The sequence below is a fragment of the Nanorana parkeri genome, unplaced genomic scaffold (assembly GCF_000935625.1).
Source record: "Nanorana parkeri isolate BGI_ZX_2015 unplaced genomic scaffold, ASM93562v1 scaffold1981, whole genome shotgun sequence".
NCBI classification, from domain to species: Eukaryota; Metazoa; Chordata; class Amphibia; order Anura; family Dicroglossidae; genus Nanorana; species Nanorana parkeri.
The window spans coordinates 167963-191431 of record NW_017308249.1 but is presented as its reverse complement, the minus strand read 5'-3'; the positions used below and the strand labels follow the sequence as shown (position 1 = coordinate 191431).

The window sequence follows — 23469 nt, the reverse complement described above, 5'->3', positions numbered from 1 at the left end:
CGGGGGGGGGGGGGGGGGGGGGCGTTATCCACCCAGTCCCCCCAGAGAGCAATGTGTCAATTCAAACAGATATCTAGCACTTCAGGAATGTGACTAAAAAGAGACAACTGGTGGCAGTGTACTGTAAAACAAACAAAATGTAAGGGTGCCAACCGAGGAAGCATGTATGTATGTCAAATTTAAGGCACCAAAGTTAAAATTAACTATATCAGATAACTGCCCAACGAGTATGCTAGCAATACGCAACAAATGGTGAACTGTGGGACTCACATCTGAGGTAGTAGGAACATGACATCTGGATCAGATGGTGCATTCAGGTAGGCTCTGGAAGCATGGGTGCGTCCTTCGGTCTTCTAGGTCGTTTGGTAGTGGAACGTTGCTTCCCTTCTCTTTGCTGCTCTTCCTTTTAAATCCTCATGTCTTCTCATGCTGGGCAGAACTTCTGTTTTGCAGCAGACTGCCTTGTCTCTGAAATGGGTACATGGTGTCTGTGTGTAGGTTCACAACCTGAGCCAGCACTACAGGAAAAGGGACTGCAAAGGGAAGTTCTCCCCAAGCATGAGAAGAGATACAGATTTAAAAGGAAGAGCAGCAAAGAGAAGGGAAACTACCATGGATTACAGTAAGGCACACATTACAGTATTGGTTTATGTTAAAAAATCTGAGGGTTAAATGTCACTTTAAGTATTTTTTATGACTTTTACATTTTAACAAGCTTGCTGCTCCATGTTTAAGTTAATGCAAAGTATAAAGAATGTCACAGGTTAATGCAAGTCCATTAAACGTTTATTATTCTTAATAAAAAGCCAGAAGACAAAGCCAATGCATTTCAGAGATGTATGGTGCTATATTCATCAAGGGCTGAGAAACAAGACAGCACAAAATCATATAAATCAGAATGGCTAAAAACTGTGTGCATAAAATAAATATTGTGTACTAAAAATGGAATATCTAACTTTAAAATGTATATATATATATATATCTATAGATCTATCTATCTATCTATCTATCTATCTATCTATCTATCTATCTATCTATCTATATCTATAGATAGATATATCTATAGATATAGATATATATATTTTATATATATATAATTATAAAATATTTTAAATACAAGTAGATAGCAGTTAGAAGCAATTGGATAACATTATTACATCTGTTCAGTTATACAGTCTGTTTGTGATAAACAATGCTACAAAAAGGATACAATGAAAATACAAAAAAGATCTATAAAATCAGGGCTGGTTATGTAATGACATGGTGCTACAAACATGGTGCTAGAAACTTCTTACAAATGTGGAACAAATGTATAGATAATTAGGTAAAAATGGTTAACAGTTCATAAAATGTTACTAGCATCTGTTTCTTTGTTGAGCCCTGAAGAGGCCATGGTGTTTAGCCTATATACAGTAGGTCTTTTGGTGGCACACTTTCTGAAACCTTTCAGCCAAGGAGAAACTGGGGAATAGTTGATATCCGAAATTTTGTAAAACCAACAGTGCATTTGTTATGTTTGACAGCAAAGTAACGAGGGACACTGTGGTCAAGGAATTAATTTGCAATATTCTTGCGGTTCTCCCCAAAACGACTTTATAACAGTGATATATAATCACACAGAAAAGTGAGTACATAGACAGCATGAACACTCAGACAGTTAATACATTCTTTGGTGGCATGTTTAGTACCAGTGCTATCTATATAACTCTCCTGACTGTGCACAATTAATTGGCAGGAGCTATTTCATATGATTAACCAAAACAGCCATTTATGTTTTGCCCTTTTTTGTGCTGGATGGTACTTGATTTTTTTATATTTTGAGCTTTTGTAAAAATGATTTTGGGTTTGCATGGTAACACTGTGCCTAGATGTGAATCTTGGAGGAAAATGTGCCTGTTCTTTTTAATTGCACACTCTATGGCTTTGTAACTGTGGTTAAATTGGGTAAGGAAACACGCTTCCTTATGCTCAAGATCTGTGTTGTGGTAATGTCTGATCTGCACTGCCCTTTGTGCCCTTTGTTGGTGTGAAATGGTGTGTATTACATGTCTAGATATAGAAGCGGCCATGTGCCTTCTCTGCAGATGTAAATCCACCAAAAGTACAGGAATGCAGTACCTCAACAAAATTTGAGATATTAACTTTATCTTCGGATGGCAAGGGGTTAATTGTTCCAGTTGAGCAATGGCAATCACATATAAAAACAGCAAAATCATTAGCATTATGCAGAATACATCTCTGCAGCTTACTCTAGCCAAGATGTTATTTGGAGTCATAAGCTGCTTGCTGGGGAGTCGGTTTCCCGGCAAATCACAATTGAGCCGGCCAAACAACATGGAGCCAACCGCCCAGCTTCCTGATTGCCCTGGAAGCTGGCTCCAGTGGAAGCACTGGTATAGGTACTCGGTGTCGGCAAGTACCGAAAGCAAGATATTGGTACTAATTTTCGATACCGAAAAAACGATATCGGTGCATCCCTAGTTAAAGTCTCCCATGGGGGGAGTGTCCTGACCTCGATGGCGGCAAGACGTACTGAAGGTGAGCTCCGTGCCTGCCACCCGCTAAAACAGACATCCCAACTACGCAAAGGGAATTAATCTCTTGCCGACTGCCATGAAGTAGAAAACCGGTCGCCAGGAACCATCACGGACCCAGCAGGGGGTCCGATCAAGCGCTATCTGACGGCTGATACTCTGACCCAGCCACGAGGCCCGGCCTGCCGCTCCGATTCTTTACCCAGCTCGTCCCCACACGAACGGGACACAGACTCACCCTTCACTAGGTCTGAGTTGGGAGACGACCGAGGTCACCCCACGCCAACTCCTATGGACGACCTGATGAGGGCACTCCCGACAAAAGCCGAGCTCTCTGACATGTTCACCCACCTTGAACAGTCCCTAAAAATGGGCATTATGTCCCTCAGAGGCGAAGTGACACACCTCTTACACCGCGTGGAGGATAGTGAGAACCGTCTGGATTCTCACGCAAAAGTGCTCACAACTCTACAAAGCCAGGTCCACTCGCTGATGTGTGCCCAAAGAGCCCTCTCCTATCGACTGGAAGATCAGGAGAATAGAGGCCGCAGGAATAACCTGTGAATCTGCAGCCTCCCGGAAGCCACAGTAAACCCCGACCTGGCTGCCACACTACGGGGTGTCCTTAACACCATCCTGGGTCGCTCTCCTACCACTACTATGGTGTTCGACCGCATCCACCAGGCCATGTGCCTTCGCAACCTAGCCTCGGATATCCTGCGGGATCTCATTTGCCGACTGCACTACTACTCTGATACAGAAGACATCCTGAAGAAGCTCCGTGAACGTCCTCTTGCAGATTTTGATGGGGCCCATATCCAAATATACTCGGATCTAGCCAGGGAAACGCTAGTGCAACGCAGGGCCCTGCGTCCACTTTTGGAGGTACTACAACAGGCGGGAATCGCCTACAGATGGGGCTTCCCCTCATGCTTAATAGCGATTCTTTGATTCCCAGAAGACCTAGCTCAATTCTGCGACACCTTGTCCATTGGAAACGGCAAAAAGGTTTCCCAGCACACTCACCAGCCAGCATGCAAAAAAACTTGTCTCACTGCTAAGGTTAAAAACAGAGGTTTAGATACACGTCTTCTGCAGAAAATGTGAAAGCTGCACAGCCACGTCAAGGCACCTCTAAATAGTGTGGCCCTAACTCTAAACTATGACAGTCTCCATCTTGGAGCACATATGGCAAAAGATCAAATTGGGTGGAAAAAATGACTTTTCCATTTGTTTTGCTTGACCTTGTCCATTGGATCACCCCAGTTACCTGGATGGCAAGAAGCCGTCCCTATTCTGGAGCTCATACCAAACATGTCCTGGCTACCCACAACGTCTTCCTCACAACAACATAGTCGCCAGACTTGAACGCCATCCACTAGCCCCGTTGGTTGGTGAGATTGAAATTTGCTTCTTTACCAGTAGCGTTGCGCTCCCCCATATCCTTATAACTGAAGACATTACTGTCGCTTACTAGGGATAGTGAGGGATAAGTGCAACGGCTAGTTAGTTGAACTGTTTCAACCTGAATCCCTGTTAATTGTTATTTTTTCGTTTTACATGGGATGTTTTTATTTTAATAATGATACTGTTAATGATAATACCACTGTTGTTACACTACCTCACTAAGTACCGTGCTTCGCCCCTGAATCGGGCACGAGCACGCGACTATCCCCGCATCTTGCGGGTGCTGGCGCGTTGCCTCACGGATGGAGGTCTGTCCCTGCTCCTGTCTTTTTAGAGTGATGGGACAGCTTGCCGCCGTGTGATGCTGCCAATGTGCCAATGTGCCCCGCAATGTGCAATACCTGCACTGGTAGGCTTTCACAAGCTTACTGCCTAGTTTTAGGCAATGGAAGCATGCACCACATGCTTTATGTTATTCTTGGATGTTTTCTGTATTTACTATGTCTTTCCTCTGTTTTCTTGCTCTTCTGAACCCACAACCCTCCCCTTCGCCCCCTCCCCTATCAAGATGTGGGCACCCTTACATCATTGGCACTGCATGGATTCATTGTTTGTCGTGAATGCCGATGGCTGACCTTAATGTCCTAACTTATAACATCAGGGGACTTAACACCCCTGCCAAGAGACATAATTGTTTAAGGGAATTACGACAACTTCACTGCGATGTGGCATTTGTACAGGAAACACACCTATCCCATCATACTCAAGTGTGTTTGTCCTCCCCCTATTATCCAATATGGTGCTATAGCACATCCTCCTCTAGCAATTCTCAGGGAGTAGCCATCGGCATTCACAAAAATGTTCAGTTTCAACATGTAACCACTATGGCGGATCCTGACGGGAGATACCTATTCCTCAAGGGGCTGATCAACAACTGATTGTTCACACTAGCGACAGTCTATGCACCTAATAAAGCCCCGGCCATCTTCCTATGGAAGACCCTCCACCTCCTGTCTGATTTCCAAGAAGGAACGACTGTCCTGGCTGGAGATTTTAATCTACATTTAGACCCCTCCCTAGACTCCTCTTCAGGTAGATCTCATGTCCCTTTCAAATACCTCCACTCTCTCAAATCACTATTACATGCACTACAATTGATAGATGTTTGGAGAATTCATCATCCACGTGACTGGGATTACACTTCCTTCTCCCCCGTGCACAATACCTATACATGGATATACTAGATGTTCATTGATCACCACCACTTAGACACCCTACATAACACTTCTATTCTATCTACCACCGTCTCAGATCATGCTCCTGTGATCGCCTCCCTGCGGATCTCGAATGCCGCCCAACCACCTCCCACATGGAAACTAAACAAGTCTCTTTTAACGGACGCAATTGTGGTGTCCGCTCTTGAAAAGGACCTACTCCACTACTTTAAAGAGAACTCTACGGAAGGGGTGTTGCTGGGTATCCTCTGGGAGGCTCACAAAGCTACGATCAGAGGTTCCCTTATTTCTCATGGCTCCCGTAAAAAAAAGAAACCACTGGCAGGATAGCCGATCTCACGACGAAATTTCTTGCACTCGAACGTTTCCACAAACAATCCATGACTGCAGCTGATCTCTCAGATTTAACTAACACCCTCTCCTTAGAACCTCTCCTTACCTCCATTAGACATGATAAAAATATAGCCGGTATCGCACTTGGTAACCGTGAACATAAGTTAGCCGCATATGCTGATGACATACTCTTTTTCATATAACAACCCCAGATCTCATTACCCTCCCTACTGCAAGAATTTAAAAACTTAAGCCGGGTCTCTAACTTAAAAATTAACCTTACTAAATCTGAAATCCTGAATATTTCTACTCCCCCCCACATAGTCTCATCCCTGAAGAACTCCATGCCCTTCAGCTGGCAGACTCATAAAATGAAATACCTAGGCATCTGCCTTACCCCCCGCACTACGGACTTATTCTCCACTGTGAGAATCTCAAAAGAGATCTCACTAAGCGGCTTAATCACCGCCCCTACGTCTTACTGACAGGTAGGATAAATGTAATTAAAAGGACAATACTGCCACGGGTATTATACCCGTTTCAAACCGTCCCCATACATCTACCCCCCTACTTTCTTCGTACACTCAAATCAGTTGTCAGCCGCTACATCTGGAATTGCTCTCCTGCGAGGATCTCCCATGGAGTTCTAATCCGGCCTTTCTCCAAAGGTGGCCTAGCCCTCCCGGACTTTACCAGGTAATATCAAGCCATTGCACTAAATAGAATGTTAGACTGGAATTATTACTCTAAGACCAAACAATGGGTGGAGCTAGAGGAAACGCTTGCTATTCAGACTTTGTCAACTATATGTTGGATTCCCCAGAATCTCAGGAGTTTGGATCCTCATACCTCCCCCCTGACTCATCACTCTCTGAATACATGGGACAAAGTCTATGCCTGCCTGATCGGTGAATACAACTCACCCTTGCTACCCTTTACTGGGCACGCTTTCTACCCACCAGGTAAGTGTAATCCCGGCTTCCTCCATTGGACTGTACGTCCCCCACTACAACTCTCCCAGATCTGTGATGGTGGGCAACTACACACGATACAACACCTACGAGAACGATGGGGAACGTTCCTGCTCGACTCATGGAGATACAGGCAACTGTCCCACTTTGTTTCTACACTCCCAAACCCACTGTGATCCACCACAGAAATTACACCTATGGAAACCATATTCTCCCTCCCTGACCTCCACAACACGGGATCTCCCAAATCTACTAGATTCTTCTAGACCACCAATCCCAACTATTCCCGTCATACCTGCAACACTGGGAACGCAACCTACAAGTTACCTGGACTGAGTCCCCCCAAGTAGTAATGTAAGCTCCAATGTTTGTTTGCAACATGGGAATCTCCTTATCCATTATAGTCTGACCCCTGCCTGACTTATCTATAGTCCATCAACCTATAGAGATAGAAGAAAAACCTAAAACAGAATGCTATGCCCACAGTTATCCACCATTGATCCAGAGGAATGCAAAAAAACAATATAAAGCATTGTTCAATTTGCTCCAACAGGAGAAACAAATTCCTTCCTGATCCCGTAAGGCAATCGGATATTCACTGGATCAACAATCTCTGGTGCTTATTAGTAAATAATTAGTGAATTATTCACTAATTTGTAAAGTGAATAATATGTAAAGTGAATCATTTGGCATCAAGCTCACTATATGGACCATTTATGCATTTATACATGGTGATCATATCCCCCCTTAATCACCTCTTCTCAAGAGAGAGCAATCCTAGTTTAAATACTCCTCCCAACCTTCCCATAAACCTCTTCCCTAACACAGTAGACCACCTTCCATTTAGGTGCAGATCATATTTAGCATATAGGTTGTACCCAATAAAAAAACAGCCCAGTGCTCTAGAAACCCAAAGCCTTTCCTCTCCAAACCAGGTATTTGGCTATTCGGCTATAAAATAAAACAAAAAACTTTACTGCTGGGCAGTATTGTTTGTCCTGCTGGCGGGAGAACACCGGAAACCTTCAAACTCCATGTTCTTAGATACACTCTCCCAGATGAATACAAAATGTATGATTCTAGCTCCCCAATTTATTGGGATATGGGTGTGGTTCTTTGGCCAATTACCTAAAGAGGTATCACCCTACCTGTTGGGAGTAGAGGTTCTGCCTTCTGAAGTGGGCATAGATTATTTGCACCCACTAATTCTGATGTCTGGTGGTAGGATTTCCTATACCAGTGCATTAGCCCGATTGCAACAAGTCCACTCACTGCATGGCTGCTGCAAGCAGACCCCAAATAACCGTTTTGTCAGTTTCTAGATGATTGCATCAAACCGACACCTACAATTTTATATGAACAAGCAGCTTGTAACATGTACTCTCAGAAGGAATTAGTTCCATCTCCCTATGACTGATATGTTGGATTTTATTACAGATTAAACATAATTCCTTGGATCTATAAAAGTGACAACCATTTGCCAAGCAGAGCGGAGCCCAGTGTATAGAGATATCTTGTCCGCTGCTGTGGTTTGCAGTCGAAGGGTCCACAGATTTACAGTCTTATCTTTTTTTTTTCATTCTTTATTTATAAACAAAGAGGCGGGATACAGAGAATATACACAAAGTATCTGGGCCACATGGCCGCACTTTGATCCAAGGCAAAAAACAACCTGACGATTAATGTAATGACACAAAACCATGGGAACATCTCAAACCATATCATCTCAAAGAATATCTGAGAATATAAAGTAAATATTGAGTATAACAAGAACAATACGATTCAGGTTGGACTCTCCCCATCCCATCCCCTCTGGCATTTTGTGGTTATAAAACAGGGAGACAACCGTGCTCTGTGGCATACCGCAGGGTCCAGCCCACTGCTGTGGAGGGCCAGAACCAAGTCGGTCTATTCTAAAGGACGCACATTAATTAAACAAACAAAACAACATAACATAGAGTAGTAAAAGGGTAAGAAACATAAACACACAAGGAGGGGTAGGGGGAAATTCCAGGTGGTGGTCAACTCCAGGACATCCGGCACGGATTACTCCAATCCCTGTCCTGAAAAGATCAGTGGCCCATTGTCGAACAAAGTACGGGTGGGGCAAGTCTGGGGGATTGCGGAGGCAGTTCATCATGTGGGACAGAGTGTGTCTAATCGGCTCAGCCTTCAGACATATGCTCTCAAATTCTGTCAATTGTCTCTGAGGACATGTCTGCCCCGAGAATGAACCTAGGTAGTGTCTGATTTGTAAGGCACACCACAACCGCAGGGGTGGGTCGGTAAGGGTCTGAATCTGGGCAACTTGTTTCCATCGGTCTGTATCCCTCAAGTTATATACTCTAGTCATCCCTGATGGCTCTAGGGCTCTGGCCAATGGGTTATGCAGACCCGGAGGGAAGTGCGGGCTCCCTACCACCGGCGTCATGGGCGATGGAACAGGAGAAAAGCCCGGGGAGGGGAGCACCTTGCATGCCACTAGCATCGTGGCGCGAACCAAAGGGTTCGTCCAAGAGGAGAGCGGCAATTTCGGAGATATCCACGGGGTACCATGCAACGGGCAATCCTCCTGCTCCAAGGCCACCCACAGTTTCTGACCTGCTTTACAGCACCAGTCCACAATCACTGCTAGGTGGGTCGCTCTGTAATAAAGAGCAGGATCTGGAAAGCTCAATCCACCCGCCGCTCGGGGTCTGGATAGGATCTGATGACGCAATCGGGCCCTTTTGTTCGCCCACAGAAAGGCTAAGAAGTGAGAGCGTAGCTGTCTTAGATACGTAGCCGGAACTGTAATAGGTAACGTTTGGAAGAGATAGAGTAGTCTGGGCAGAATTGTCATTTTTAAAATGCTATTGCGACCCATCCACGTAAACGTGGAACGGTCCCAGGACTTCAGGTCTGTGACGATGCGTTTCTGAATGGGGATGAAGTTCAGAGCGAAGGTATCCTTAACGTCTGCTGGGATAGATACTCCTAGATATGTGATGTAAGATGACGCCCATTTAAACTGAAAAGACCTCTGGAGGCCGCGTAGGCGGCTGGCAGGGATTGTGATGTTAAGTGCCTCCGATTTACTGAAGTTCAGTTTGAAATTGGAGAGACGTCCATAGGTCTCCAGAGCTTGTAAAATATTGGGCAGTCATATTTCTGGGTTTGATACATAGAGCAGGAGATCATCCGCATAGGCAGCTACTTTCTGGTGACCCGCTTTGGACTCCAGGCCACTGATATCTGCCTGTATCGTCCTGAGAAGTGGTTCCAAGGAGAGAAGGAATATAAGAGGGGACAATAGGCATCCCTGACGAGTACCATTCGAAATGTTCGAAAAGGATCCCATTTACTCTGACCACTGCCGTAGGATTTGAGTACAGTGAGCCTATCCATTGCCTCATATTGATTCCCAGGCCCATATGTATTAGCGTCTCCCTCTAACGACAGCAGGAGAAGAGGTCTAGACATGGTACGTGCTAGGTGGACCACATCCAGGGTCCTGATGGTGTTGTCTCGGGCCTCACGCCCCGGGACAAAGCCAACCTGGTTGCGGTCTACGAGCTCACCCAGAAATGGGAGCAATCTGGAGGCCAAAATACGTGTGAACAGCTTTAGGTCAACATTCAGCAATGAAATGGGTCTGTAACTGGCACACTGTGCTGGATCCTTGCCCTCCTTCGGTATGACAGAGATCTGAGCTCGCAAGGAGTCATGGGGTAGGGTATGCCCCCGCAGGACGGAGATATATGCCAGGACAAAGTGATCTCCCAGGAGGTCTGGGAACTGTTTGTAGTAAGAAAGGGTAAGCCCATCCGGGCCTGGAGCCTTACCCAATTTTGATTATTTCATGGCTCTATCGAACTCAACTCGAGAGATGGGTGCTTCCAATGTCTGGCTGTCTAAGTCCGTCAGGCGGGGCATACCCGAGTTGATCAGGTATTGTTTGATCGCTAAGGCACGTGCCTCGCAGGGGGACGAATCCGTGGCCGGGTTTAGATTATACATTATAGATTATGAAATTGGGCTGCTATCTCATCTGATCGGGAGATCAGGTGGTCGTTCGTGCCGCGTAGGGAGGGTATGAATGACCGTGTGCGCGAGCACTTCAGGGCGTTGGCCAAAAGACGCCCTGGCTTGTTCCCGAATTCGTAGAACGTGCGGCGTGACCTGGACAATTGGGCCTTCACCCTATCCATCAAGAGCTCATTGAGCTCAGTCCTAGTTCTGGTTAGAGCCGTCAAAGTATCCGTGTTTAGTGTCTGTTTGTGACGAAGTTCAAGGGTCCGTAAGTGTGCATACAGATCCTCCACTCTCTTTAGGCGTTGGCATTTACGCCTGGACCCCAGGACGATAAGGGAACCCCGTATCACACACTTTTCCCATGCCGTCAGGGGGTTCTGTGTGGGAGACGTGTTGTCCCTAAAATAGCTAGCTAGGTCCGATTGTACTGAGGCCGCCATGTCAGGATCCTGTAGCAAGGACTCGTTCAGGCGCCAGGAAAAGGGCCTACGGCCTCCTTCGCCCACGGAGACCTGCAGGTGTGTGGGGGAGTGGTCAGATATTGTCGAGGTGCCAATCGATACCCCCGACACCAGAGGCAGGGCGGCGTGCTGTAGTAAGAAAAAATCTATCCTCGAATATGACTAATGTGGGGCTGAATAGTGCGTGTAGTCCCTGCCCATAGGGTCACTGATACGCCAAGGATCGATCAACTGAAGGTCAAACAGAGTCCGTTTAACCCGTCTACGTTGTGCATGCGTAATGCGGGATATTCCCTTGGAGGAGTCCATGGATGGATCTAGCACCATATTAAAAATCGCCTCCCACCACCCAAAGTCCCTCAGCAAATGTGAGGAGTTGGGGCCATAAAAAGTCCAAAAAGGTCACCTGTCCAGTGTTCGGAGCATAGACTGCCACCAAGGTCACCCTGTGGCCATGAAGGTCCCCCTTAAGGAGCAGCACACGTCCCTCCGGATCTGCATAGTGGTCAACGTACGTTCATGGGATCGAATGCGCCATCACTATACTAACCCCCTTAGATTTGGAGTCCGGGGAGGGGGCATGGTAGGCAGTGGGGTATCGACTATTGCCCAGTCTGGGGATGTGTCCGCTCTTAAAATGGGTCTCCTGTAAGAACGCCACATGGGTCCTGGAGCGCCACAGTTCGTTCAATAAACATGACCTCTTTTCAGGGACATGAAGGCCACGCACATTGAACGAAGTGAGTCTAAGTTCAGGCATTGCGAATGCTATACTTTAATCTAAACAGATAAATAAATGACAGAGTACGACACCTCGTGTTACTCTTCCGGGGCTCGGTGACGGATGACTCCAGAGAGAGACAGCGGACCCAGCCGACGGTTATCCAAGGTAACGGGCAGACCAACACCTGGAGGAGAGGGGAAGAAAGAGACAAACAAGAGATTGGAAACACACGGAGGTGTAATGATCCATGCAAGCTCAATGATGTGTATAGGATCTCAGCTGCGGAGGTAAGTGGAAATGGTTCAGGTGGGGGGATCACAGTCGCACTTTAATGCAGTGAGTGAAGTCGGAACCCCTTACACATCATACACCATTTGTTTGTGGGAGTAGTTAAGTGGATGAGTTGAATCCTCACACCCTCAATTGTACAGCATTGGGGACGTGCTGGGGTTTGTAGTTCAATGCCTTTAGTTACTTCACTAGGAGGCCGAACTTTAGGTAACTCTAATACAAACAATAAATATAACAGTCCAGAGTATATGGTACGGCAGGTTACGATAGTAGAGTTAGTTAGCTTCACTAACCCCAAGCATCAATAGCATGCGGGTGAGAACAAGCTCTACGTGCTATGCAGCAGTAGTGTATAATCAATCTCAATAGGAGAGGAGGCGTGATGAGTGAGCTTCCCCCCAAGGTGTCAGCAACAACACTTCCACTGAATGCAGTATATGCTAATGGCTACGTGCTGTTTAGTTGGAATGTCCAGTCAGAGGAAGTGCAGCTGTCTCCATGCTGCTAGGAATTCCAGAGTGGTGGTTCCAGAGGTCCAGTGGCCTGTAGCAGAGATTTCTTCCAGTATGTGTGAAGTCCCTAAGTAGCTTGCTCGACGTACTACTTTGCTAGAACGTCGAGCAAGTGGTCAGCCTACGTTTAAGTAGGCAGAGAGCATTTGTTGGGGGCGGAGCCAGAGACGAGGCCCGACCCGAGCGTCTCCTAGCAACGGGACGCCGCCGGGCCGAGTCCGCTGCGTCATCAGGCTCCTCAGCTGACTAGAGGAAGGAGGAGTGGAGCGCTGCGGAACGTCCGCCCGTCGCCTGGAAACGAGACGCTGATGGCGGGGCCGTCCCCGCGATGGTCTCAGGCATCGGAGCGGTATGCGTTCCTGACAGGAGGCGAGAATATTTCTGACCACCGTGTGGGAAAAGTGCACACACACTAAACAAGAGTGTACCTATGGTATAGCTCCGTGTAGGAGAGGAAACACTCACAACTGGGGAATAGCTTGAACACAGCGACACGGAGAGATGCATCCCAGGGTGGGTATGTTGTGGCAACATTAGCTCCGTCCCTCGCTATGTGTAAGCTATGACCCGCCCCAACCCTGAGTACCCCGGAACCAGAGAGTCAACCCACTCAGGGGTTACAGAGGCATTACATGAAGGCCCTAGAAAGCCCCCCGGACCTCTACTAGAACTTAACTTGTCTCAAAACTGCCGAACAATCAAGTGAGAAGACATGCATGAAATAACTATAACTCAATGATGATGTGTCGCCTGGCCTGGAGAACCGCCCCACTAAAGGGGAGGTCATGCAGTCAATCAGGGTGTTTCCCAGGCCACGCAACCCAATCCTGTTATACCGTTAAACGATCTCCGTGGTCGAGCCAACCCACTGCAGTTGTTAAGGACAATGTGTCACACTGTAAACAAAAAGGTATCAGTATGTACCGGCCCTATGTGCAAAGTTAAGGGAGGTCCTCTGCAGTCAGGGTGAGCAAGGACTCAACTTGGGGATATATATTCTTGAGATTCGTGTCGGCAGTCATCATGGTGAGTCCACAGGAGAAGAACAATTACCTGTAGGTAATCCCTTTAGATTGCAGCAGGTCAGTGAGAGGTTTCAAAAGACGTCTGCGGTATAGGGTCTGTGGGCATACGTCAGGAAGGATCAGGATTTGCGCTCTGTCAAAATCCACCATCCCCTGTCTCCATGTTCTTCACAGTATCTCCTCTTTGATGTTAAAGAAGTGTATTCTACACAATACGTCTCTGGGTCTGTTAGCGTCAGCCCCCATAGGGCCCAAGGACCTGTGCACTCGATCCAGCTCAATCTGCTGTGTCGGGGGTCTGTCTAGTAAGGAATTAAAGATGGCTGTGACCGCACCTCTCAGCTTCGCACCCCCTGTGGCCTCTGGGATTCCCCGCAACCGCAGGTTGTTGCGGCGGTTACGGTTTTCTGAGTCTTCCAGCCGCAGCTGCATCTGGGCCATATGAGACTGCTGACGTAAGATGGAGGCTTCCAAGCGGGTCACCTTGCTCTCCAGGGCCCGGTCCGTATCCTCTAGCACCTCCAGTCTCCTCTCATGTTGTTTCACCCCCGAACGTACCTCCACCAAGTCCGATCCGAGGGAAGATGCCAGCTGGTCTATCATCCCCTGCATGTCGGCGCGCGTCGGTAGTGCCGCCAGGAGAGACCGGAGCTCCGGGTCTACACCTAGGCCCGAGCGATCTAGCGGGGAGGCGTGTGTCCGTGCTCGCGGTGAGGGCCCATCTGATCCCAGAGCAGGTGAGGAGAAGGCTGGGGATGCCGGGTGGAGCGGAAGTGTCACCTCGTCCGAGAACCTGGAGGCGTCATGGTGTGGAGAGGCTTGGGTACGTCTCGTCGGGGTGGAGTACGCGGGCGCCCCAGGCCGCTCCCGCGGCTTAGGCCTCGAGTCCTGGGGAGATACGTACGCCTCCATCCGGTATTGTTTTTTCTGGTTCGTATGGGCACGGGGTGTCTTCGGTGCCTTCCCGGTACGCTTCATGGGGCGATGGGGCGGGAAGGAGTAAGATACACTGCAAAATATACCCTGGGTCTGCAGAGCTCAGGAATTTAGCTGCTACTCTGCGACATGTCCAGGCCACGCCCCCTCCAGTCTTATCTTTAATGTCAAAAGTTTTTATTATTTTCCAAAAAGAATAGAAAACAGTACACAAATTGACAAAACAACATTTGTAAGGGGTATATTACAGTTCTAGCCCAACTGGTTTCTTGTTCCATGTCATATAAAGATACATAAGGATTACCATAGCTTTCCAAGAAAATAGGGTTCCAAACCATATAGTCGTCAGAGAGGACAACATCAAAGTATTAGGGCAATGGAGGAAGTACAGTTTTATATCGATATGCTTCACAGAGGATTACATTGCGTTTGAAATCGTGAGGGTGGTCCATTAAGGGGAGAGCTAATGGAATTTGGGGTTGTTAGACAGGCAGTCACTGGGATGGTGCGCCTAAAACGCAACTTTAGCAGGGGCAGGCAACAGATTAGACAAACGGGACAGGAGATTAACAGGGGGGAGGGGGGGAGAGGACAGGCAAAGAATATAGTGGGGAAAAGATTAAGGAGGTGGGCAGTTTGGTCGAGGTGAGCGGAGGCCTAAAACCAATATGTCCCTATTGCATTGTCACAGGGTTTATATAAGCCAGCCAAGAATCCCAGATCAGCTCAAACTGTGCAACTTTGTCCTCAGAGATTCCCTGGGCGTCTTCCAGGCCTTAGCAATGGTAACTTTAGCTGGCAGGAACATAAAGATTATCAGCCGCGTGCAGTGTCTAGAGATGCCAGGGACGGCCTCATTGAGAAGAGCTTACCTGGGACTCCTGGGGACGCCTACCCGTAACCCGGAAAATAAGGTTAAAAATCTTACCCCATAATCCACGAATGTGAGGACACGACCACCACACATGGTGCCCCCAAGCTCACATGCACTAAAGCACAGGGGGGAGGATCCTGGGTACATAAGGGCAAGCCTAGAGGGCACCAGATACCACCTGGAAAAAAACTTTAAAGTTAGCCTCCAACAGTGAGACATTGAGCAAACCCAGGATTGCCACCCTGGAGCGATGACCCCACGCCTCTTCAGAGACAACGATATTCAGGTCCTGTTCCCAAGACAACATATATGGCTGTTTAGCGGGGGACTCTAGAAATATGGAGTAGAGCATGGATATGGCACCCCTTTGATTAGTGGACTGAAAGCACTAGTGTTCGTAAGGACAAAGGCTACTGCCAGAGTCATTTTGTGCAAGCACAGTACGCAGAGAATGGGTGATTTGATAGTAGCGAAACAGTTCAGAAGGGGGCATGCCCAAGTGTTCCTTACAGTACTCTAGAGTTAGAAGTTTCCCCATCTTAAGGTACTGACCAATTCTATACAAGCCCTTGTCTAGCCACCAATGGAATAGCTTAGGGTGAGTGCCGGGTATAAATGCCGGATTCCGAAATAAAGGAGCAAGGGGAGTGTGGGGTGAGCACATGTTTCTAGAGGCTTTTACGCGTTCCCAAAGGGCCAAAGAACTGGAGAGAGTGGGGGCCATGATAGCTGGACGCAATCTAGGGTGTAGCCATTTCAAAAGATATAAAGACAGATCTCCTGCCGCACTTGATTCCATGAGGACCCAATCAGGGGGTTCTTCCACGGATTATATAGCGGATAACTGAGTTATGCGGGCGGCATGGTAATAGTGGTGTATATTTGGAAACCCCAACCCTCCCAATTCCTTAGTACTATACAGTGTGACCCTAGGTAAGTGATGGCTTTTACCTCCCCATATACATTTCACCAGGCTAGATTGGAAGGAGACCAGTTTGGATCTGGGGACGGGAATAGGAAGAGCCCGAAATAGATATAGCAGGCGGGGGAGGAGAGTCATTTTAATAGCATTTATTTTCCCAAACCAAAAAAGGTTGCATGAGGACCACCTATCCAAGTCTAACTTTAATTTCCTGAAAAGGGGAGGAAAGTTAGCATGATAAGTGCAGAGTAGTGGACGGCCATGAAAAAGGGAAAGCAGTTTTCAATGTGGACACTAGCTTGGGGGGCAGATTTATATTTAAGGCAAGGGACTTAGCTGCATTTATATGGAGCCCAGACACCTTTGCAAAGCCACCGGGGCAGGACATTACATTAGGTAAAGTGGTCAGACCAAGGGATCTCTCTAATCTTAGTGGAACTAATTCTTGGAAGCATCTGAGGAGAAACAAAAATATGATCTATATGGGCATAGGTAGAGTGGGCATGGGAGAAATGAGTATAGTCTCTCGTAGAGGTAATACATTCTCGCCATAGATCTACTAAGTGGTGTGAAGGAGTTTTGCTGGCTTCAATCCACGTTTAGGGGGATGTTTCAGTTTAGTACGGGAAGAATGAGATTTATCAATACTAAGGTCCAGAGCTAAATTAGAGTCTCCGGCCAACACTACTGTGCCTTCAATATGAGGGGAAGGGTTGAGAGGAGGTGAGTGAAGAAGGGGATTTTGGCAGAAATAGGGGCATAGTAAGAGATGAACGTGAACAGGTGGTCCCCGAGAAAACCTCTCAGTAGCAGGTAGCGTCCGTCACGGTCTTTAATTTCTAGTTGCAACTGGAAAGGGACATGCCTAGCAAATAAAATGGCTACCCCCTTAGACTTGTCAGGAGCATAACAAGATAATATTGAGTATAATGTTTGTGGATAAAGAAAGGGTTGTAACTAGAAGGAAATTGCATTTCCGGAAGAAAGAGCACATCAATTTTTTGGGAGTGATAATGATCGAAAGCCACTTGCCATTTAAATGGCGAGTTAAGGCCCTGAGCATTGTGTGTGGCTATGCGAATGTCAGGTCTAAAGGAAGACATGATATCTGGGGAGTGTATAAAACAGATAACGACAGATGGCCTGAGTCACTGCTCCTAGGAGGCTCCCACGGGTATGCATCATGGGGTGGCTAGGCGTCCAGCCTTGCACCGACCAGGAGAGAAGAAGGAGGGCAATGAAGCAGAAGGAATGAGAAAAGGGTAGAGAGGTGATTTAATATACCAACGTAAGACAATGAACATGATGACAACATAGAAGACAACACAAAGGGCACCTAGGTACCATATCGAGGTACAATTTGAGAGCTACCCAGTGTGGGCAGCACACTTGGCACGGACAGGGGAAAACCCAGATGGTCGAGTCAAGTGAGGGCGTATGACTACCACCGGCAGTCTAAACCCGCCCCGGCAATAGAATATCACGAAACGTAGAATGAGCGACTAATACCCCACAGGAGTCTAATATTAAAAAGAATATACACAGAACTTTAAAGCCAAAAAATTATGTTGTCCACTCAGCCAGGTCCGCCCGAGTGGAAAAAAACCTGTAGGTGTAGGGCCATAGGGGAGTGGAGGACAGTGGAAGGCAATTGTGAGGGCATAACCAGTAAACATTTTGAAAGGTCCATTGTAGAATATAAACAGGCACTTTCCGTCCAAAAAACAGTAAAAAAAATAAGAAAGAACAGAAACTAGAACACTTCTTGAAACAGGACATCGACAGTCTGCAATGGGGACTTGTAGGTATCAATTGAGGTACAGCAGAGATTCAAACACCCGTAGGCTCTCATCAGGTCGGGGCTGAAGAGCATTGACGTGGACAATCCCAGAGTGGTGATAGCGGGATAGGTGGAACTCATCCGCTCGTAGAGGCTTGCAGAGAATTCTTGCCCGGCTGTAAGGGATCTGTTGCAGATAAGCCCAGTTGTAGGAGCAGTGTTTCTCCTTCCAAAAAGGTGGAGAAGGAGTGAGGCTTATTCTTAAAGGAGAAGTGCACTCGCAGTGGAAAGGCCCATCTGTATTTGATGGTATGCTTAGACAAAATTTGAAGGAGGGGTCTCAGGTCTCTCCTTTTCTGGATGGTAGCAGGAGAGATGTCCGCAAAGATTTGTATTGGGTGGGATGCAATCTGCAGGTCAGGGAGATTCCGGACTTTAGCCATCAGCATTTCCTTAATCTGATAGTGTGGTTTAACAAGTATGTCACAGGCTGGGACATCAGGGCGAGGTGCAGTGAGCGCCCTGTGGACCCTATCCAATTCAAACTTGTGGGCCGGTATGCCAAGGAGGGTTTCCTTCAAGAACGATCGGACCGTGGCATCCAAGTCGGTAACAGATTCTAGCAGTCCTCTAATTCTAAAGTTATATCTCCGAGGCCGATTTTCAAGGTCATCAATTTTGGACAGGGCTTCATCCAGTTGGGTCTGTACAGCTTGAATGCAAGCAGTGTTTTGATTGGTGCGAGCAACTGTGGTGTCCACCTTTTGCTCTTTAGCATCAATCCGAGTACCCTGTTCCTGTGTATACGCCTTAATGTCCGCTTTAATTTGTTTTGCGGTGCGAGCTAGCCCCTTGTCTAATAGATCAGACAATTTAGCAACCAGGGGGTGGTCGTCGGCTATATCCACTGAGACATGGCTGCCATGTGATGCACGTGGAGGCATATAATCAGCTGGAAAATCCCGTTGGGAGAATAACATTTCTGCCATTGTGCGCTCTATGAGAGAGGCAGTAGAAGCTGGTGATTTCTAATTAGGGGAGTCTGTACTCACTGGAAGCCGGCGCATGGAATCCGGAGAGTCTTCCACATCACTGTGTCTGGCACGTGTCTACAGCTGCTGTGTGGAAGAAGGAGATGGTGCCGCGGCCTTCTTGGATTCCTGTGTCTCAGGCCGGAGCTTTTTCGGCTGTTTCTTGGACCTTCTGGGTCTCCCCCCGGCCATCAAGGTGGACACCGAGGCTCGGGGGTTTTATGCCCAGCGGAGGTGAGTATGAGTGGAGAAGCCGAGGGCCGGGAGCGGGACAAGGAGAAGACCTGTAAGTGTTAATTACATGGAGAAAAGCCTGCCATGCAGGGCTTAGGTATGTGTCAGAGCTGTGTAAATGTCAGGACTGGATAGACTGAATTTAAATCCTTTGGTAGCTCCCTTGAGGGTACACAGTGATATGCTAATTGAGACCTTAAGGAGGGTTGAAAGCAAGAGAATATGGAGGGGTGTATGTACCAGCCTGGCCAATAAAAATTAAACCTGTTGCCAATGTTGTAAACACCAAAAAAACAAAAGTCCAGTATTGTTACCCAGAAAATGTGGTTACTACAGCACACTTCTTACTGTACATCTTCACAATTCTTCTCTAAACAACTCTACAAATGTATCCCTGTGTCTTTCCCTCACACCATACTTGCATCTTTCTGGTTGGTTTTAATGCTAAAGATTAAACTATAGATACATCAATTACTACCACACTCCCTACACCTCTTTGTACAGTACATTGCTATGCCAATGAGTTCATATGAAAATATATTTTAATAGATTAACATTAATCCATTTTTTAAAATAAAAAAATTGACAGTTGACAGGTAACCCTTGAAGTGCCAGACATGTGGGAAAAAGACAGGTCCAGCACTCTTAATAAGCAATCATTGCATTTTCAGTACCAATTGTTTTTCAGCTCAATTAGGCAAGTTGTATTACCAAACGGATGAGGGAATGTCTAGTGAATATGCAGGGAATGTGTAATTCCCCCTATAAATAGGCCTTTACTGCAACATTCACCCTATCTCTATAAAATAGATGTTGCCAGGGAATATAATTTTAGATGGACAAATGCCCACTGGTTTTGCTTTATTAATAGATTGATTGTTACCCAAAGCAAATTGGGTATATTTTGGGTGAATGTTAGGTGAAGGCCAGATACATTTCCACTGAACTGTCTATAAATAGACTCCTAATTGTTGTTGAATTTTGTTTCCTTTTTTTTCTTTCTATTCCATAAGTAAATTTTATATCTTTTAGAGTTCATTATAGAATTTGAGGAAGATAATTTTGAACCTGGAATTTGGCATGAACTGAAACGGGTTGCTGGAACTGAAAACTTGGCACACCTGGACCTTTCTCCTTATGTATATTATCAGTTCCGAGTTATTGCAGTAAATGAGCTGGGACCAAGCAACGGAAGCAAGCCTTCAGATCGCATCAGGACACCAGAAGCAGGTTATAATCTCACATTAGTTACAGTTAGAAATGATTGAATCTCAAATGTCCCTCACCTTCTGTTCAGCACAGCGAATATTATGATTCATTTTTGTAACTGGGTCAATTGCAGTCCTTACCAGGTAAGTTCTTCTGTACCCCCCGGTTCCCTGTTTTTTTGCCACTGAGTTTACGGACGGACTCCAGGGGTGAATTTAAGTAAAGGCAAAAGGTGTAGGGCTTATGAGTTGAGTCTTATCTTTTGGTCCTAATAAGTAAGTAGTATATTGAAACAGTTGTAATGTTTAATTATTTTATTAATATACAATGCATACCAGTGATTAGAACATCTTGACAACTGATTGAGATGTACTCCAATCCTCAGTCACACTTTATGTAGACCAGAATTGTAACACATATTTTGGAACTCCAAAGATCATCACATTTGAAATACTGTTAGATTGCTTCTGTCGTAGTCCTTCAATTATATGAACCATTCCGATTTTACATTTCAAGAATTGTATCTCATTAGACTGTTGATAATACATTTATGAATTGTGATTTAGGGTTGATGCATTTTTCACTTGCTACTCATCTTTTTGAACAGAGATATAATACGATTGACATGATTTTGAGAAACTGGTTAATATTTCTGGTTTTTCTAAATATAGAATGAGCCAAGGCAGTTGCACAATTTAAATTGTATTTGTTGTTCCATTATAGCTCCTTCAAACAACCCCATTGATGTTCGAGGAGAAGGCACAAAACCCAATAACATGAAAATAACATGGAAGGTAAGTCATTCCAAAACCATAAGTTGTAATAGACGTCTTAAATAAAAAAAGTTTGTGCTGTTGCTAATGCAATTTATAACATATTTGATTAAACTTCTAATTACAAAGTTTTACCATTTTGCTGCCAAGCCCTCCGGAACGCTTTTAGCCTCAGCTGGCCACACCATTTTTGCAATTTTTCCTATCGTTTTTATTCTCTATTGCTGCGTTTCTAGCGTTTGTAAAAGACCCCCTAAGCCATATATTTTCTGAAAGCACAGGCTCAGTAGAATAAAAAGATGGTGCGACTAATTTTGTAGGTCCTGCGATAATTGTGCAAATGTTTATCAAATCAATATTAAACCGATAAAAATACACAATTCAGTTGATAAAAGCACACTAAAATCAGTATCAGTGCTCAAAAAAAATGTTTTCCGACTAATTCTTAAAGATAAAACTGTATTGAGTTAATAAATAACAAATATTTGTAATTATTCTTTTTTTAATAAAATGTTTTTATGAGGGTCATTTGTTAAGTTGTCAAGTCAAATAGTCTCCAAACATGAGACAAACAATCAACCCGAGAATGAGCAGAAGTGACAATAAAGATAAGAGAAGGCCATATAAAAACAAAATCAAACTCAAATTAGGCACCAATAAAATGCACAGTTTTAGTTTGGTATTAATTAGTGACATAGGGGCCTTGTTGATTGCCTACATTTCAGGTCTATCATTCAGTGCAGTAAAAGCATCTGAGGTGACTTCCAAAAATCCTAGTGTGTGAGACATTTGAGCCTTTAAGTACCAGGTCGTAAAGATAAAGGGAGACATTATTTGGGACCATTTGGAGCTGTCAAATGTGGCAGTGGAAAAGTATCGCCAGCACCTGAAAAATGTTGACTTTTTTAGTTCAGTATTAAGTTCCGAATCCAGTCTTTCCCTATTAAATAACAATTTAAGCTCTCCCACAACCTCTGATAACTGGGGTGCCTGTGGAGCGTTCCATGAACACATTATTCATCTCCTGGCTGCCAACAGGCAGATGTGAATTCAGTCTGAGCCTTTGAGTTCAGGAGGAGAAGTTGAATCCAAGCAGTCCCAGGATGCACTGAACAGGAATAGCAGAGGAGACAAAGGTGGTGACCAGGACACAATGGTGGTGATGTAAGTGGAAATTTGGGACCAGAACACGCTGATAGAAGGACAGAACTACAGACAGTGTGCCAAGGTTGGGCGCATTTTGCCACATTTGGGGCAGCGCGAGATAAGCGGTTGCGGAGACGTCCCCGCTGGCATGAAGTATGGTACATATGCCCTATGTAGCAGTTTGAACTGGGTCTCCCTCCATATCTCGTTTGTTACAAGGTTCCTGATTTTGTTATATCCATGCAGGAGGTGATCAACAATGTCAGGTCCTGGAAAGTATTTGGACCAATCCCGCACATTAGAGGCCGAAAGCGGCGGTGTGAGGCAGAGTTGGAGTTTGAGATACAGCTCCGCGATGGAGTATTGACCAGTGTGCATCCGAGTATCCAAGAATGTGGGTGTGAGGAACGTCTTGGGGTCCGTATACATTTTGTTCCAGGTTTCCGATAGTTGGAGAAAGTGTAAGAAATGAGAGAGCGGGAAACTGAATTTTGTAGAGAGATAACAGGAAAGGGATGGGTTTGTAAGAGTCCTCCAGAAACAGTTGTCTCCAAGTCCATAACCTATGTTGGTGCCAGAGCTTAAACACTGCCTGATCCTGGCCTTGAGGGAACATCGGATTACCTCGTATTGGACAGTACAGGGAGATATGAGGCGAGAGGCGCAACCAATTGCACGTCTCTCTCCAGGCTATGATGGTGTCCCTGAGTAGGTGGTTCTGGGAGAGTTCCCTAGGCAACATAGACAATTTACAATGTAGTATAGCTTTAGGGTCCCATGGGTGTACCAGTGCCTGTTCTAGGACCGTGTTAGAATATCTAGAGTTGTCCGACAGCCAGTCTAATGCATGCCGTAAAAGACATGCTATGTAAAAGACGAATGTTCGGGAAATTAGCCCCCCCTTCGCTCTTTGGGAGCCAAAGTTTTTAATGGAGATTCTAGGGCGTTTTGCGCGCCATATAAATTTTGTCATAGCCCCATTTAGACGTTTAACATCCGAGTGCTTGAGAAGCAGCGGAATAGTCTGTAATGGATACAGCAATCTGGCAAAACGAAT

The 23469-nt window shown here is 45.9% G+C and overlaps 1 protein-coding gene across 1 annotated transcript in view; it reads left to right on the top strand.

The window, feature by feature from the left end:
• The window catches only part of LOC108800287 (neural cell adhesion molecule L1-like), a 219567-nt gene that overhangs the window by 48208 nt on the left and 147890 nt on the right, over positions 1–23469 (top strand). The window contains 2 exon segments of the mRNA XM_018572262.1: positions 20317–20514; positions 21217–21287. Of these exon segments, the coding sequence (XP_018427764.1) occupies positions 20317–20514; positions 21217–21287 (269 nt within the window).